This window comes from Dysidea avara, chromosome 4 (assembly GCF_963678975.1).
Source record: "Dysidea avara chromosome 4, odDysAvar1.4, whole genome shotgun sequence".
In the NCBI taxonomy this organism is placed as follows: Eukaryota; Metazoa; Porifera; class Demospongiae; order Dictyoceratida; family Dysideidae; genus Dysidea; species Dysidea avara.
The window spans coordinates 23,290,172-23,308,433 of record NC_089275.1 but is presented as its reverse complement, the minus strand read 5'-3'; the positions used below and the strand labels follow the sequence as shown (position 1 = coordinate 23,308,433).

The window sequence follows — 18,262 nt, the reverse complement described above, 5'->3', positions numbered from 1 at the left end:
ATAATAAATTTCGACTTCCTGTGTTGTCCTTTTATTGTATATAATCTGTGGCTGTCGAGGTCGCTCTAATGTGAGTTCTATTATATTATTTTGATTTCAGGACGGTTGTTGTTAAGATTTTGTTCTCTTAGTTTCTACGAGTGGACAGATATCATGGGTGCTCTAAATTTCTTGCGGCAGTTTAGCAGAGTTTTTCTGTTTATCACAAACGTGATAGTGACGGTAAGTCTACACGCTGCGTGTGTAGTGACAGAGTGGCTGCAGTTAGTTAGTTAGTTTGCTTTGTATCTTTCTTTGTTGCAGGCTATTGGCATCTTGGCTCTAGTAGTCGGCATCTGGGCAGCCGTAAGTTGCGTGTATACATTACATCATTGTGTCTGTTAATGGTCACATGTACCGCCATGTGATATTTCCTCGCTTGTTGCAATGTATGATGAAATCCCCAACAACAAACAAATAATGAGTCAGTTTATGTAGGGTTTCCACTCAAAATAGGAAGGTGCTTCATTTTGTTGTTTCTGGAGGTTTTCACATGGATTTACCTTAAACTAAAGCAAACAAGTGCTAATTTGTTATTGGAATGTTTGCAGCAGTTGCTATCAGCACAATGTTAACATCTGTAAATATCCAAAAAGTGGTCACGTGACCAAAAATCCCTTCGTATAGGATTTCCACTACAAAATAAGATGATGCATCAACCTTTTTCATTGTTTCTGATGATTTTCACACAGGCTCACCTTAAGACAAAACAAACAAGTGCTAATACTTTATTAAACTGTCTATTACTGTCAATACCAGTGCAGTTTAACAGTAAATATCTAAAAAGTGGTCACGTGGCCAACAATCCCATTACAGCTATATATAAAGAATGTGCCATGGCACTGCAAGATATAGAGATCTTCATTATAAGGCAAGAAAATACACTAATTGTGACTTTGGTCACCCTAAAATACAGTGATTTTCTAATAAGCTGCCCAATTTAACTATTATGATATTTTTGGTCACGTGACCACTTTTTGTATGTATTTGTGTGTTAAACTTATGCTGATACCCAATGCTACAAGTAATCCAATAATAAATTAGCACTTGTTTGCTTTATCTTAAAGGTCAGTCTGTGTGAAAATCACCAGAAACAACAAAAGGAAGCACCTTCGTATTTTGAGTTGGAAACCCTAGTTTATGTGTTTTGAAGCTACTATACCTTGATCATGCTGTGTTTTAGTTTTACAGTGGAGTAAAGGCATCTTGTTCGAGGAAATGTATTGTATTGTTTGGGGTTTAAAATTACACACTTTATATGATACTGAAAGAATACCCTAACTTTCTGTGGCATGTGTGGTAACTTGAAACGTGTGGAACTGGCTAGAAAGGAGTGCTCTTTACAAGTACTGGTGTGAAGGTTTTTAAATTCCCCTAGATGACAGGAGGTTGTTTGTGTTTGTGCTCCTCAACCAAACATGGTAGGTGGTATTGCCACAAATTCTTTTTGTCACCACCAGAAGCCTGGATTTAATTAATAGCATGAAAATTTCTTTTTGATCAAGAGCCTAATTTATAACATGTGTCTTTCACCCAATCTACACATTAAACCCTACACATGTCCTATATAGACCATGACATGTAGTGTGTGTAGTTCACAAGTATACACCCAGTGAGAATCAGATTGGAACTTACCAAATCATCAGCTCTTTGTGTTTTGGTCTAGGTTAGAGTGGTTTGTTAGCAAATGTTCAGTCATTTATATCTGGTTGATAGCCATAATAAATCATTGTTTTGGTCAGCTTGAAGTAGTAAAATAGATTGAGAATCATGATTCATCCCTGTGGTATAATTCCATTACTGTTTGTGGGTTTATAAAACTTTCCCAGTGTATTGGCAGGTGGTTATGTTTAGGGTGAGGTTTGGGTTAGGATGAAGTTATGTAATTTTAATTGTAACCTCTGTACATAATTAACCTTTTCTCTGCAATTTTTCATGGTGACTTTATACACAGAATTGCACTATGATAACCAAAACTCCCTAAAATTTTTAAAGCAAAAATAAGTATGAGTGTACACTGATTTATATGGCGTGTTTCTTATTACAGGCGACGGACAGAGACTACACGAGTATTGCCGATGACGATGACACTAACATTGATGCCTATCCCATTGTGCTGATTGTGGTTGGTAGTGTTATCATCATCCTGGGTGGTACTGGATTTGGTGGTGCCATCTGTGGTGCTAAGAAGGTTTGCCGAGTCATCTTGATGATAGTAAGCAACAAATACACACATCAATATTGCCTACAATTAATGTGAATTTTCTTATAAATGTTTAATTTCAATGAAGGGTAAACCCCATGTAAAATGATTACATAATGGTATACATGTACTACTGCTCATTGTATATAGAAGGACTACAAGGGATTTTGTTGCAATTATGTGTACATTTCTGTTGTCATTTTATAGTATGCCATTGTGATGGGTATCATAGTACTAGTGGCATTAGCTGGTGGAATTGCAGCATATGTCAGGAGAGATGATGTACGTTGAGTGTGTCTATGTGTGTGCATGTACGCACATGTGTTATTCGTAATGAATACAAGTGCACAAAAAAATTGGAATTTTCAACTAGAGTAGGGACCAGTACTTTTTATTGATGTGCACACGCATACCACATCTGAAAAGGCGCCGCGTGCCCCAGCTATATTAATTATCGTCTGAAAAGTGAAGTATCCATTACGCTTCATTGTCAGAGCATTTTGAATCAATAACTGTTTGAAAAGCACCTCTGCAATCCCCGCATACCGAAAGAAATGGTGCTGCGCGTCCCGGTTATATCGATTATCGTCCAGCTGAAAAGTGAAGTATCCATTGTGCTTCGTTGTTGGCTATGTTCAACCTGTTACACAGCAGTACAAATCAAGAACTGTTTGAAAAGCACCTCTGCTAATAGCCACTATGAAAAATACGGATGATTTCCATTACAAAGGGAAGCCATCACATGCTACCACCAAATCGACACTTCACTGTCAGCAAAGATGAATGGGACACAAAGGAGGACACTGGTAAGTCCATGAAGAATGCATTGTGTGTACTGCGGTATGCCAAAAGGCATCTCTCGGGCTGAAGCGATGTCGAACAGTGAAAAATCAAGCCGGTAGCCTTAGCCGTTATCGAGTTACACTTGTCTGAAGGCATCAGTTACTCAGTCAGTCAGTAGAAAATTCCGCTAAATAATTTTTTTTTAAAGTTCCATAGCAACTTGTTGAAAGCGTTTTGGGTTGATTTGAAAGCTTGTTTGGGCTGAGTTTTACCTAACCAATACTGCCTCATCGTCATCAGGAGAAATTGAGGCTGTTTTTTTGGGTGATATTATTTTGTGGGCCATGCCTACTCCTTTGTGGTCCCTACTGTACAGTACTATCGTGCTGTATGATGGTTGGTCAACTTAGTATGTGTAATGACATCTAGTCATCTAATGATTGTTGTGGGTTAGATTGAGGACACGTTCCGTGAGAATGCCAACAGGACTTTACACTTGACTCCAACCCGAAAAGATTATCTTATTGATTGGAATGATGCTCAAAAAGACGTAAGGATTAAACCTACTGTCTGTATCCTCTCTCACTGTTTGTTGGTAGATCCATTGCTGTGGGGTCACTAACTACACAGATTGGTTGCAAGTTGAGTGGATTAATAGCACTAACAATGCCAGTGATGTAGACGAGCCAGTGATACCAGTGTCTTGTTGTGCTACAGTGAATGGGTGTGACGACCCTGTTGCAATATTTCCTGAGGATATTGAGAGTGGCAGATATAAAGTTTGGAGTGATGTAAGTCATTTATGTGTTGTTTGTGATGAGTGTACCAAATCCATTAATACTCTTGAACAGTACTAATGAATGTAGTGAGCTATAAATAATATCAAACAGTACGGTAGTACTGTTTAAGTAGGGATTCCCCCGAAAATGACGTATGCCGCCTTTAAAAATCATCCTAGAGACATCTTACACCACGAAAGTCACCTTTACGAATAATTTTAGTAGAGGTGTACCAATATACCGATACGTATCGTATCGGTGGCTGATATAGACATTTCTACTATATCGGTGGGAGCTGATATTGCTGCTAAAAACTGATACGATACACCGATATACAACTAAACTATCTTGAGGACACTGTCCAATGATCAAGCCACATTATAAACCCTATTATTTAGCTAACAAGGGTGGGAAACAGTAGTTATCTTCCTGGTGTAAAAGCAGTAAGCTATGCGAAGCCATCTAAGTGCGTAGTTAATTACTGGTTTGCTGTCACAAAGATACAACAAACACTCATAGTGGTGGGCCTGGGGAAACAGCAAAAAGATGAACCAAGAGCACAGCATAAAACAACCAGCCATCTCTACAAGCCATTAAAATGCGGAGTAATCTTGGCAGGGGCATGTATTAAAATATTTGTGGGTACCTTATAGTCTGAGCTGTGAATATAGGCCACACCATCATGTGTAACCAAGCATAGCTAATAATCTTAAGTAGTTTCTTCAGTAGTTGAAATAAAGTTTAACATAGGTAGGTAAAAACAGTGGACCCGGGGACCCACGGAAATTCAACTCTACCCAACATGGGCAGGTAATAACAGTGGACCTGGGGACCCATGGAAATTCAACTCTTCTTGAAACTTTTTACACTTCACAGTATTCTATACTTGTACTAGGTACCTTTGCAAGCAGTCTTGCATGGCCAATCCACTTTTCCCCCCTCGTGGCATCTCGCACGATGTTTGCACCAATTAGAAATTATAAGCGCCTCTGAAAAAGTGTCTGAAAGGTCAGTTGCTATTTTCCCAGAGTATTTGTTTGCACAATGTTTCTAACTTTAGTAGCTAGGTGAATTAATTGACTAGCATGCTCATTGTGCAGCAGGCGAACAATTACCAGCTAAGCCAAGCTAAGCAAGTTCCAGCAGCTCTTCATATGTCATGATGCATTTACACAATGTTCCTAAACTACTCTAGTGGCTAGGCGGCATAATAGACTAGTATGCTTACTGTGGCAGTGCAGCCAGCAGTGGCCTATAAATGCAGTCAGCTTCAGACACTTTTTAGAGGCGCTTATAATTTCTAATTGGTGTAAACATCGTGCGAGACGCTGCAAGGGGAGAAAAAGTGGATTGGCCATGCAAGACTACTTGCAAAGGTACGTAGTACCTACCCGTTGAACATGGCATATGTGGTTCCTCAAATATAAATAGCTACACTTAGTTATATCGGTGTATCGGATCAGTATCGTATCGGTTTCAAAATGATTAATCCATATCAGATCAGTTTAGTTTTCTTTTATCGGTACACCTCTAAATATTAGTCCATCTAACATGAAATACAGCATGAAAAACAAGAAAACACTTACCGGTGACCAGATATAGAATTTTTAATAAACCTCCAAAACTTGAAATTTCGTCTCACTCACTCACTGACCACAGTCGCAAGCCTAGAGCCCAAACGAAGAACGCATGGTCACCATTTTACGCCACAACAACAAACTCACCGGTGAGATGTGGCTTTTGGGGTTCTGACGAGTACGCCCTGTGTGCCTTCTCTTTCCTTTCATCTTCAATCAGGTTGGTTGTCTTCAAGCATCGAAACCATACCAAGGCGTTAATTTTCCGTATCAACACTTTTCTGTAGACACCACAAAATTATTTCAGAAAGTGCTTATGCTGTTGAAAGAGCAGGGCGCTTATAATTTCAAGTGTTGCACGTGAAATCTATGGTGAAACATTAAGGCTGCTGAGTTGTCACTTCGACTTTTGCCATCGCCTGGACTGCAATCGACGAAGAGATTGTTACTTAATAGACGGACTGATGCTCGACGGTTTGTTCCTCTGAGCACACTGACACAGCCGGACAGCAAGATCAGCGAGTGATTGGATACTGAGTATTCGAGTGGAAATTGTATTACTTCATCCTGTTAGTCGAGACTAAGCTCCAGACAACTGAAAGAGCCTGTTCGTTCAAACAACCTCCAGCCCGGGTGAATAGAATGCGGACCATCGTACTGAAGCAGGTCATAGATCTGAGTGCCACTGCTACTACAATCAAAGGTAAGCTATGCGCCCTACTATGGGCCTATGTGCTTCCAATTTTGGCACAGTATGTACTTTAATAAGCTGTACAATAACTTAATAGCTAGCTCACAAGTTACACTGTAACTAGCTGTGCTACAACAAAAAACTAAACAAACTAGTATTTTTTAAAAATTGTTAATTTAAAAATGAAGTAGGGATCTATGCAATAAAAAGTAGTGAAACAAGAGATGAATGATGGTTTACAACATAGCTCGATGGAAGTTCCTACTTTGGCCATTAGCTATAATTTTGCTCATTAACAATGCCAAAGTAGGGATTTTCCCACCCAGTTATGCTGTAATACTATCATTCCTCTCTTGTTTCACTACTTTTTATTGCATAGATCCCTACTTCATTTTTAAATTAAAATACTAGTATATATCGTGCGGCCCAAGAAGCCGGCGCGCCACACCGTGAGTATATTTACAGGAAGAAAGTAAACGCAATTTTCACACCTTTGTAGCTCTGTGATTCCTTATCCGATTGAAACCAAAGTTGCTACAGAAGTGCTGGCTAGGTAGGGGAGTCCACATTCCAAATTTGAAGAAAATCGCTCCAGCCATTTCCGAGATACGAGCGGCCGAAGTTTGGGTTTTTTTCTTCATTTTTTTTTCTTTTCGCACACTTTGCAAAATCCGCGCAATAAAACACGAATGCGTGCTCCAATCGGGCTGAAATTTTGCACACTTAAAGGGCTCATTAAGGCGAATCTCAGTACCAAGTTTGGTAGGAATCCGATTGTTCGTTTTCGTTTCTAGAATTTAACAACTTTCTTACACGTGTATGATCAATCACTGACTTATTATCTCACGTGAGCATAAAACAACATTAAAAGTTCCTACGAATAAATAACTCACAAAATTATCTAACACTCCCGGCGGTTGGTGCACGGAAGTGAGCCAACTCAAAATTACAATAAAAAAACTCTACATGATAACAGGTGTACAAGGTAACTAATTGCTAGTGTTAAGTCTTCTTTGTTTCTCTCCCCTGATAGCAGCTGCTCGTCTTCGAGATTGTGTAGAACTGGATGTAGAACCGTGTTGCTCCTCATCAGTAGTTGATACCGAACTATCATTGACTGCATCAAGATTAGTATTCAGCTCAACTGGAATGAGATGTTTGATACTGCGACGAAGAAATTGAGTCCTGTCAGAATTAACTGTCTTGACAATTGCTGCCCTGGTTGTGTCATCTACTCCTGTTAAAAGTTCAGTCACAATGCCTAATCTCCAAAACGCCCGCTTAGTTAATTCATCACGTAGTATGACTACATCACCAACTTCCACTGACTTCACTGCTGATGATCTTGAAGCAGTTGAATGAGCTTCTCGCAAACTTAACAAGTATTGGCGTCTCCATTGATTGGTGAAGTGTCTAAGAAGTGTTTGATGGCGTTTAGCACGTCTTGACAAGCTTTCCGAAGTACTGACAATCTCAAAGTGACCAATATTTAGAATGTTGGCAACCTTCCTCCCATATATCAAATGAGATGGTGACAGTGAGTAGTTGATGCCCTCTGAATCATCAAAGACATATGTGAGGGGTCTTGAGTTGACAACTGATTCAACTTCAACCAAGAGAGTACTTAGTTCGTCATGGGTGAGGGAGGCTCGACCAATACACTTCTTCAAACTACGTTTGACTGAACGGACCATCCGTTCCCAAAAACCTCCCCACCACGGTGCTCTTTCAACTATAAATTTCCAGGTTATACGGCTGGATGCAAGGTGCTTTATCACTTCAGGGGAGCGAATCAACTTCTGAATCTCCTTAGCAGCAGTCTTGAAAGTTTCTGCATTATCAGACCATATGGTTGATGGTAATCCCCTTCTTCCAACGAAGCGTCTGAAAGCTAATAAAAACGATTCAGCCGAAAGTAGCTCTGTAAGTTCAAGGTGGACCGCTCTCGTTGAGCAACAAGTGAATAAACATACATACACCTTGGTTTGATTGGAGGACTTATCTTTGATGTAGAGCGGACCCGCAAAGTCAATACCAATGTGGGTAAAAGGAGGGTCGTCAGACACCCTCTCTGCTTGTAAGTCAGGAGTTGTAGTGACACGATAAGGTAGTCCTTCGCATTTTAAGCATGTTACACATCTGCTAATAACTTGTTTCACAATTCGCTCACCCTTCAGAATCCAATAGTTCTCCCTCAGCAGTGTCAAGGTATCATTCACCCCACTGTGCCTTGACCTCTCATGGTATTGCTGAATCAACAAGGTAACAAACGGATGATTGTGGGGCAGTAGAATTGGATTCTTGGCATTTAAAGGCAATGTTGAATTATTCAATCTTCCTCTACACTTCAATATTCCACCATCGAGAAAGAGTGCAAATTGTTTAACAAGAGGAACACATTCACTTGGGCGGTCAGTAGCAAGATGCTTGATTTCTGCTGAAAAAGAGTCTCCTTGTATAGATTTTATCCAATAAGATTCTGACTCTGTTATCTCCTCAGCAGTAGGACTCAAACAACCACTAACTCTTGAAGAAGCATTGCTGCGGATTTGATTACGTAACAGTCTTGTAAACCGAAATACATAAGCAGTAGTGTTTAGCAACTTAAGCAGACTACTAAATCTTTCACAGTCAATCACATCATGTAGCCTAAACTGTGTACTCAAAACGACCAAGGAATGTGAAATGACAGTCACCTTCTTGATTAATTCCAGGTTAGCTTCTTCAACACTGCTAAGACTTGTGGTATTTGGCCACTTGGACTGTGGCTTACACAAAAATTCAGGCCCAATCCACCAATGCTGGCTATCACAAAGCTCAGAACCTTTTAATCCTCGTGATGGCATATCTGCCGGATTGACAGACCCAGGGCAATGATTCCATTCTTCTGAAAGTGAATGACGTCTAATCTCATTCACCCGGTGACTGACATATTGCTTCCAAGGTTTGTGGTTTCTGATCCAAAATAGCACCACTGTGGAGTCGGTCCAATAGTAACAGTTTAAACTAAGCAAGGAATCAAGTGACTTCTTCACAGTCAAGACCAATTTAGTAAGCATTAGTGCTCCAAGCAATTCTAGTCGGGGGATTGTTTGGTGCTTCACTGGAGCAACACGTGTCTTAGAAGAGACCAAAGTTGATGATACGCTCCCATCATCATAAACTGTTCTGAAATAAACTACAGCACCATATGCTTGAGACAACGCGTCACTAAAACCATGCAATTCAAACAAGATTGGTACACGGGAACTGTCAAAATAATACCTTGGCACTCTTATCTGACCAAGAGACTCGAACTCCTGAATCAATGACTTCCACTTATTAAGAATCTCCCCTTCTACTGGATCATCCCAATTGACATTCTCAGAACACAAATTTCTAAACAACAGTTTCAGCTTAACAACAAATGGACTGAGTAACCCTAAAGGGTCAAATATCTTGGCACTCACCCTAAGAACTGATCGTTTGGTCATTGGAAGACTATGGGCATAGCGTACCAACTCTGACAGGTCGACTAGAAGCTCATCTGATTTACTATCCCGCAAGACACCCAAGAGCTTGTTGTGTGACTGAGATTCAGTGGGGTTCATTAACCCTGTGTGGGACTGAGCATAAGTTTGCTCTTCTTCAGATACTGATGTCAGGGTACTACCATGGTTACCAGCATGGGCCTCTTCAGCTTGTCTTATTCGTTTTAGAAGGTCTGGTGAATTTGTTGTCCATTTTCGTAAGTTAAGTCCACCTTCACTCATAATTTGTTTAGCTCTGGTATAGATCTGAAAGGCCGAAGCCACACTATCAGAACCAGTAATAAGATCATCCACATATAGCCCTTTCTTTATCCCTTCAATTAACTGAGGCTCTATGCTACTGTACTTGTCGAGGTGATGAAGAATAACTGCACCTAACAATGCAGGGGATGGCCTTAAGCCAAACACTACTCGAGTGAAATGAAATTGACGTATGGGACTATCCAGCTTATAGGGATCCTGAAACCACAGAAATCTAAGTACATCACGATCCTTAGGTGCTACGCCTATCATAAGGAAGGCCTTCTCAATGTCAGCAGTAATGGCTATAGGATGGGCTCTAAATCGAAGAAGAACATCAAATAATTTTGGAATTAAGTTGGGACCAGTTTGAAGACACTCGTTAAGAGAAGGCTCAGACTCGTTGAGTTTGGCTGAACCGTCATAAACAATTCGAATTTTAGTAGTGGCTCTCTCCCGGCGGATAACAGCATGATGAGGTAAGTAATGTACCGACTCACCTCTCTTGTTAAGTGTGTACTTCTCAAACTGACCTGGAATTGGTGCATTGACTTGCTCAATTATGCCCTTCTGGAGTTGTTCTTCTATGATACGATTATACTCTGTGAGAAGGTCCGGATTTCTTAGTAGCTTGTGTTGAAGGTGTCTTAATCGATTAAGGCTCAAGGAAAAATGATTAGGGAGGTCACAATGTCCTTCCTTCCACGGTAGCGAAACTTCATAGTAATTCTCATGAAACTGTATGTGATTCGAAAATTCATTTGTCATTTCTTGCTCTGTGTCCACTATTCCGATTGACTCAGTGTCCCAAAACTTTCGTAGCATGTCTTGGACTGGATCCTGAACTTCAGGAATACTAGTTACGTTGGATGTAGCCAAGATCAAATGTGTACAGGTATCACCGGATACTTGAGTGGGGTTGATCGAGCCAGACAAAAGCCATCCAAGTGTGCTATGTATGGCCACGGGACTAGCACTTCCACGACGTACCTCTCCAGTTACAAACTTCCAGTAGAAATCGGAGCCAATCAACAAATCTATTGCTGCGGTATCTGGTCCTCCAGAGAAATCTGCTAGCTCCAAATCTGATAAGTGTGTATACTCTCCCACAGCTGTTACTAAAGGCAAGGTGGAACAAATGGTAGGATAGCCTATGGCAGTTATCGAGTGGCATTCATGAACTCCAGGTTTAGACAAATCAATTCTGTACAGCTTGCAACTTTTAGCCTTAAAGTGTTCACCACCGAATGTATTAACTTGTAGTCTTTCAGTACTAACTGGCCTCAATTTCAGCCTGGAACAGAGTTGTTCTGTAACATAAGACCGCTGGCTCCCACTATCAAAAAGAATTCGAACTCTGGAAGAAGATCCAGTGTCATGATTGTAAGCAACAGCTCTGGCGGTCTGTAGCAAAACAGTTTTAGCGTTCTTATTGCTACTGGTATTATTAGAGGTTGCAACACTACCATCGGTTGGTAGGGAGACAGGTGGTAAGGAAGAAGGGACAAAGGGCTCTACTTGTTGTGACAAAGAGTTACAAATCGACTGATGGTGTTTTTGATGACACAGCCTACATGTCTTGGTACTCAAACATTCCCTAGTCTTGTGATTTGCCTTGAGACAGTTAAAGCAACGTCCTGTCTTGATAAGATGGTCCTTACGCTCCTTCACATCACGGACTTTATCACAGGAAGCTGAGTAATGTAGTGCATTACAGTACACACATTTGATTGGACGATTTTGAGACACAAAGGCACCTGCAGTATGATTGTGTCTGTTTTGTGAATGATTTTTGGCAGCAGTCTGTGATGCTGACTTGAGCTTAGTGGTCTCGCTAGCCTCTCTGGCATCTACCTCCATTTGTAAAACCTTCATCAAGTCCTTGATTTGCCATACATCTTCTTGGTTTTCCCGAGCTACTTTAAGCCTAACTTCACTTGGTAGCTTAGACATAATGATTGGGATCAACAAACTGCCATATTGATCAGAATTGACTTCAAGTGCCTCAAGACCTCTGATGTGTACTGTTATATGGTCATACAATGAACGCAAGCTATGTGGTCGATCATTATTACAGTCAGACAATTTGACAAGTTCCTCCATGTGGGCACAAATGATTTGTTGCTTCTTCCCAAATCTCTGTTTAAGCAAGTCTAAGGCCGTGTTATAATTATCTTCACTCAATTGCAAGCCCTTTACACATCGTAATGCGTTACCTTCTAAAAGACTATTCAAATAATTAAACTTGTCAATAGGAGCAAGTTGAGGGTTTTCATCAATGGCTGACTTAAAGGAGTCCCAAAAGGTAGTCCATTTAGTAACATCTCCATTGAACTTGGGCAAAGTGAGCTTCGGCAATCGAGGTTTTGAATGGGTCAATGGGTTAACGGGTGAAGCAACAGTTGTATCAGATGAAGTGAAACTTGCACTACTAGTTACGGCTATGAGTTCATCTATTTTAAGCTTACAACTAATCACCTTGGTTACAATGGCATCTGATTCCTCAATCTCAGTAACAATGACTGTAGGATCACAGCTAGCTAAAATTTCCTTGTTCAATTCTTCTAAAGTTTTGAGCTTTCCTTCCAACTGTTGCTTGATAGCATTAACTCTGTTTCTTCCTGGAGCGTCTAAAGGCCCTGTTGCGGCTGTTATTATCTCTTCTGCTTCACGGATAAGTTTCGTTACGACGCCGCGATGACCACCTCTAATAGCACGTGTTCTCTCGAGCGCACGTGCAGATGCTTCGTCCTCTGACATGTCACACAATTCTCGAGTCTTCTTCGAATTCTACAAAAAACAACAACAACAATACTTTCAATCGAATCGTGCGCTTGCCTTCACGGGTACCGTTAAGAATGTTGCCACGGTACCAGACGTTTTCGTTTGCGGTTAGAATTGAGATCAGAATCGGCTGTGAAGGCTGTTCAGTGAATGAAAGTGGGTTTGTTGTTTTTCTCTCAGTTTTTCTCCTCGTTGTTTCAATCTTCTGCTTCGTCGGACGGTGTGCCAGTTCGGTATGTCGTCGTCTCCGGACTAATATCAAGGTAGTTGTCTTCGATTCGTGCCTTCGAGCCCCACGTTGGGCGCCAGATGTTCGTTTTCGTTTCTAGAATTTAACAACTTTCTTACACGTGTATGATCAATCACTGACTTATTATCTCACGTGAGCATAAAACAACATTAAAAGTTCCTACGAATAAATAACTCACAAAATTATCTAACACCGATGAACATTCACGGAGTTATGACCGATTATTTGTGTAAAATAAGGTCGAAGGTCTGTCACGCCCACAGGGTAAACCGCTTGAAGGAATGAGCTGAAAATTGCTATGTAGATGGAGTAACTATTGTAGGAGTGCCTTTTTGTGGTTTGAAAGGAATCCAGTTAAAGGCCATCGAGATATAGCACAAAACCCAACCTGTGTCACAACTACGCGATCGATTTTTATGAATAAAAAACTAATAGTTTTCACGCTTACCAGGCAAACCACTTAGAGCAGTGAGCTGAAAATCGGTGTGTGGCTGGAATAATTATCATAGAAAGTCCATGCAGTAGTTCAGAAGAATCGGATTACAAACCACTGAGTTATGATTCCAAAGCCAACTACATGTAGCATATGCGAGATCGAGATACTCTAATAGAACAGTCACCCTAATAAAGCATTCAGCTATGTTTATAACTTACTCCATTATAAAATTATATTACATTGCAAGTTATTCTGTAGGGAGTTCAGCTACATACAGTTAATCTTATAGACAATTCAGCTACAAGCAAGTCACCCTGTAGAGAATTCAGCTACAAATATGTTGCTGTAGAGATTCAGAACATTATAAGTCACACTGAAGAGAATTCAGCTATAAACAAGTCACCTTGTAGAGAGTTCAGCTACAACAAGTCACTCTGTAGAGAATTCTGCTACAAACAAATCACTGCGTAAAGGATTCAGCTACAAAAAAAGCTACCCAGTAGAGAGTTCATCTAGATCAGCTACAAACAAGTCACTTTAAGCAATGTACAGCTACAAGTAACTCACTCTGTAGAGAGTTCAGCTGCAAACAAATCATCTGTAGAGAGTTCAGCCAGAAACAAGTTCACCCTGTAAAGAGATCAGCTAGAAACAAGTCACCCTGTAGAGAGATCAGCTACAAAGAAACCATCCTGTAGAGAGTTCAATTACAAACAGATAACTCTATGGAGAGTTCAGCTAGAAACAAGTCACCGTGTAGAGAGATCAGCTAGAAACAAGTCACCCTGTAGAGAGATCAGCTACAAAGAAACCATCCTGTAGAGGGTTCAATTACGAACAGATAACCCTATAGAGAGTTACTAGAAACAAGTCACTGTGTAGAGAGATCAGCTAGAAACAAGTCATCCAGGAATCAGCTAGAAACAAGTCATCCAGGAATCAGCTAGAAACAAGTCAACCTGTAGAGAGATCAGCTACAAAGAAACCATGCTGTAGAGAGTTCAGCTACAAACAAGTTACCCTGCAGTGAGATCAGTTTGAAACAAGAGATTTCAGCTACAAACAAATAAACCTGTAGAGAGTTCAGCTATGAACAGATCACCCTGTAGAGAGTTAAGCTAGAAACAAGCTACCCTATAGAGAGATCAGCTAGAAACAAGTCACCCTGTAGAGATTTCAGCAACAAACAGATTATCCTGTAGATAGTTCAGCTAGATACAAGTCACCCTATAGAGAGATCAGCTAGAGGAAGTCACCTTGTAGAGAGATCAGCTAGAAACAAATCACCCTGTAGAGAGTTCAGCTACAAACAAACCACCCTGTAGAGAGTTTAGCTGCAAACAAATCACCCTGTAGATAGTTCATCTACAAACAAATCAGCCTGTAGAGAGATCAGCTAGAAACAAGTCACCTTGTAGAGAATTCAGTGACAAAGAAACCATCCTGTAGAGAGATCAGATAGAAACAAATCACCCTGTAGAGAGGCTACAAACAAATCACCCTGCAGATAGATGAGGTAGAAACTAGACACAATATAGGGAATTCAGTTACAAGCAAATCACCCTGTAGAGAGTTCGGCTACAAACAAATCAACCTGTAGAGAGATCAGCTAAAAACAAATCACCCTGTAGAGAGTTCAGCTACAAACAAATCACCCTGTAGATAGATCAGCTAGAAACTAGACACAATATAGGGAATTCAGTTACAAGCAAATCACCCTGTAGAGAGTTCGGCTACAAACAAATCAACCTGTAGAGAGATCAGCTAGAGGAGGTCACCTAGTAGAGAAATCAGCTAGAAGCAAGTCACCTTGTAGAGAGTTCAGTGACAAAGAAACCATCCTGTAGAGAGATCAGCTACAAACAAGACACCTTGTAGAAACTTCAGCTGCAAACAAATCAACCTGTAGAGAGATCAGCTACAACCAAATCACCCTGTAGAGAGATCAGCTAAAAACACATCACCCTGTAGAGAGTTCAGCTACAAATAAATCACCTTGTAGAGAGTTAAGCTATACAAACAAATTACCCTGTAAAGAAATCAGCTACAAACAAATCACCTTGCAAAGAGTTCACTTACAAACAAATATACCTGTAGAGAGTTCAGTTACAAACAAATCACCCTGTAGAGAGTTCAGCAAGATAAAAGTCACCCTGCAGAGAGATCAGGTCACCCAGAAGAAGTCACCTTGTAGAGAGTTCAGCTACAAAGAACAGAGAGTTTAGCTAGAAACAAGTGACCCTATAGACAGATCAGCTAGAAACAAGTCATCCTGTAGAGAATTCAGCTACAAACAGATCGTCCTGTAGATAGTTCAGTTATAGATACAAGTCACCCTGTAGTAGCAGAAGTCACCTTGTAGAGACCAGCTACAAAGAAACCATCCTGTAGAGTGTTCAGCTAGGTATACAGAGAGATCAGGTCACCCTATAGAGAGATCAGCTAGAAGAAGTCACCTTGTAGAGAGTTCAGCTACAAAGAACACACTCTTTAGAGAGTTCAGCTAGAAACATGTTACTCTATAGAGAGATCAGCTAGAAACAAGTCACCCTGTAGAGATTTCAGTTACAAACAGATCATCCTGTAGATAGTTCAGCTAGATATAAGTCACATTGTAGAGAGATCAGCTAGAGGAAGTCATCTTGTAGAGAGATAAGCTAAAACAAGTCACCTTGTAGAGAGTTCAGCTCCAAAGAACCCACTCTGTAGAAAGTTCATGGTACAAACAAGTTACCCTATATAGAGATTAGCTAGAAAGAAGCCTGTAGAAAGCTCGGCTACAATCAAATTACCTTGCAGAGAGTTCAGTTACAAGCAAACCACTTTATAGAGAGATGAACTAGAAACAAGTCACCTTGTAGAGAGGTCAGCTACAAAGAAACCATCCTGTAGTTCAGCTACATTTCAAGTCACCCAGTAGAGAGATCAGGTGCAAAGAAATTATCCTGTGGGGAATAATTGACATTTAATAAATATATGTATATAATTTGTATAATTACTATATAATAGAATCAAAAATAGTTCAAGTATTAAAAATCGTCTTTAAGTTCTTTTCTTCTTCCTGTGGTAAATATTAAAAAAAAACAAAAAACAAATGGGTTAAAAAAGCCCCAAAGCCAGCTATAGGCCGGCTTTGCAATATACAAATACAAAAAGAAGTGATATCTAATCAAAAACAGCCAAGCTGTAAAAAAAGGTGCGGCCCCCAAAAAGGCCATGGTGAAAAAGGATGTGAAATCCAAGGTGGCAGGAGACAACGCAAATTCACCTGAATCGTCGTAATTAAAAATTTTGCCATTAATTTACCATCACAGCCATTTCTTGGCCGCCACCTTGGATTTCACATCTTTTTTCACCATGGCCTTTTTGGGGGCTGCACCTTTTTTTATAGCTTGGTTGTTTTTGATTAGATATATTTTTAAATGCCAGTAATTGAGACAGTGTTGCATTTTCGAGTATTTATGCAACACAGAAAGTTCATTTGATTATTGTTGGTAGTCGATTAGACCATGGTACAAGTGTTGTGTTTCCAAAAAAAAAAATGCAAAGAACATGGAAAGTGTCACATTGAAGTAAAGAATGTGGTAGCTATGTGATAGCTGTCATACCATGGTTGAACAATGCAGAGAAAGGCAACATCATAGAAGCAGAAAGAAAAGATTTAGTGTAGACACAAAGCTGAATTTGATGAACAAAGGGAACTCGCATGATGCATTGCCCTTATAACCTGTGGTGTGAAGCTACAACAGTAATCACCACCAATGGACTACCACAAGTTCACCTTTTACTCTTAATTTAAAACTGTTGATAGGTTGTGAAGCCCCTGTTTGGTGCTACTTAGACATCCATACTTTTTGTGCTATTACCAATGGTATTTGTGTTGCATTTGTTATAATGTAAGGATTGACTCAATCTGGACTCATTTCCCACAATCCAATCAATATCATAAATGTTTGAGCTGGCACTATATTGTAGTGTATTGCCTGGCTATGAGTCTGACCTGCAAGTTAGTAAGGGGATTGCATGTGAACGAGTCAACTACTTCGAACAGATAACTTTAGAATAGTATTGGTGTTCCAGGAAATGTACAAAAGGTTAGCAGTAGATGGCACATTTATACAAATGCCAGGCTTGCTAGGTTTAGGAAAATAAAATACTTAGCCTCCAACAACCCAAACAGCCAGCTCAGGTTCTCAGCCAAACTCTACTGCCATTATGAAATAAATATCTAAGCTTTAAAAAAAAAATCTAAGTACATGCATATGGCGGAACGTCTTGCTTGCACATGTGTGTGTATGTGTGTATATGCATGACTGCATGTTGTTAAGCACACTACATCCTATTCCTCAAGGGTTGTGTTAACGAGATTGTGGACAGAGTATCTGATCAGATTGGTGTAGTAGCTGGAGTGTCCATCACTGTAGCAGTGCTCCTGGTAAGTTGATATGTTCTAGTTATCCTGTAGTGAAATAGAATTTACTGTCGTATTATTTTTTATCCAGATACTGGCTGTAGTGATGGCTTGTTTTGTATCATTGTACAATCCTCAGAAGGAAAAATATGAAGTAGTTTAAAGCAATAACACAGCATACACTAACTCATTGTAGACTTTGTGTTTGACACATACATCATTGAAATTTTCATGCTGTACGTGTGTATTTCTTCAATTCCATGAACGCTGATCTTGCATGAAATTTATATTCTAACCTTTACTAGATGCTGGTGGTGTGTGTAGTGTGGCCATCCTCAACAACCCAATGAGCTTGAGACACCATTGTGCTACACTACACACAGAATACATGATTGGTGTTGTACTCCAGTTTGATGCAATTTTCTATTATACACAGAAATGCTAGCATATTGGGTGGATATTTTATACCTATGGAGAGCTAAAACTACATGAAAATAGATTGGTACTCCCCTGATGGAACAGTCAGTGGAGACTGCTCC

General features: G+C 40.1%; 1 protein-coding gene across 2 annotated transcripts; it reads left to right on the top strand.

Annotated features, from left to right (window-relative positions):
• Positions 1-13: 13 nt before the first annotated feature.
• Positions 14-18,006, top strand: LOC136254423 (tetraspanin-6-like). Of its 2 annotated transcripts, XM_066047118.1 has the most exons (9): positions 14-70; positions 132-222; positions 304-345; positions 2,087-2,254; positions 2,450-2,524; positions 3,480-3,575; positions 3,625-3,816; positions 17,664-17,747; positions 17,815-18,006. In XM_066047118.1, exons 2-9 carry the CDS (start codon positions 154-156, stop codon positions 17,884-17,886), a joined length of 798 nt encoding a protein of 265 aa, XP_065903190.1. In that variant the 5' UTR covers positions 14-70; positions 132-153; the 3' UTR covers positions 17,887-18,006. The 2 variants fall into 2 exon arrangements, with proteins under 2 accessions (XP_065903190.1, XP_065903189.1); XM_066047117.1 differs by lacking the exon at positions 14-70 and having other exon boundaries at positions 77-222.
• The last annotated feature ends 256 nt before the right edge of the window (positions 18,007-18,262 follow it).

What these genes read in the sequence shown, in the direction of transcription:
- LOC136254423 (XM_066047118.1), top strand. Translation starts at nt 154, where the DNA reads ATGGGTGCTCTAAATTTCTTGCGGCAGTTTAGCAGAGTTTTTCTGTTT. An exon ending in TCACAAACGTGATAGTGACG is followed by an intron (nt 223 to 303) that starts GTAAGTCTACAC and finishes TCTTTGTTGCAG; the next exon opens with GCTATTGGCATCTTGGCTCT. An exon ending in GGAATGATGCTCAAAAAGAC is followed by an intron (nt 3,576 to 3,624) that starts GTAAGGATTAAA and finishes GTTTGTTGGTAG; the next exon opens with ATCCATTGCTGTGGGGTCAC.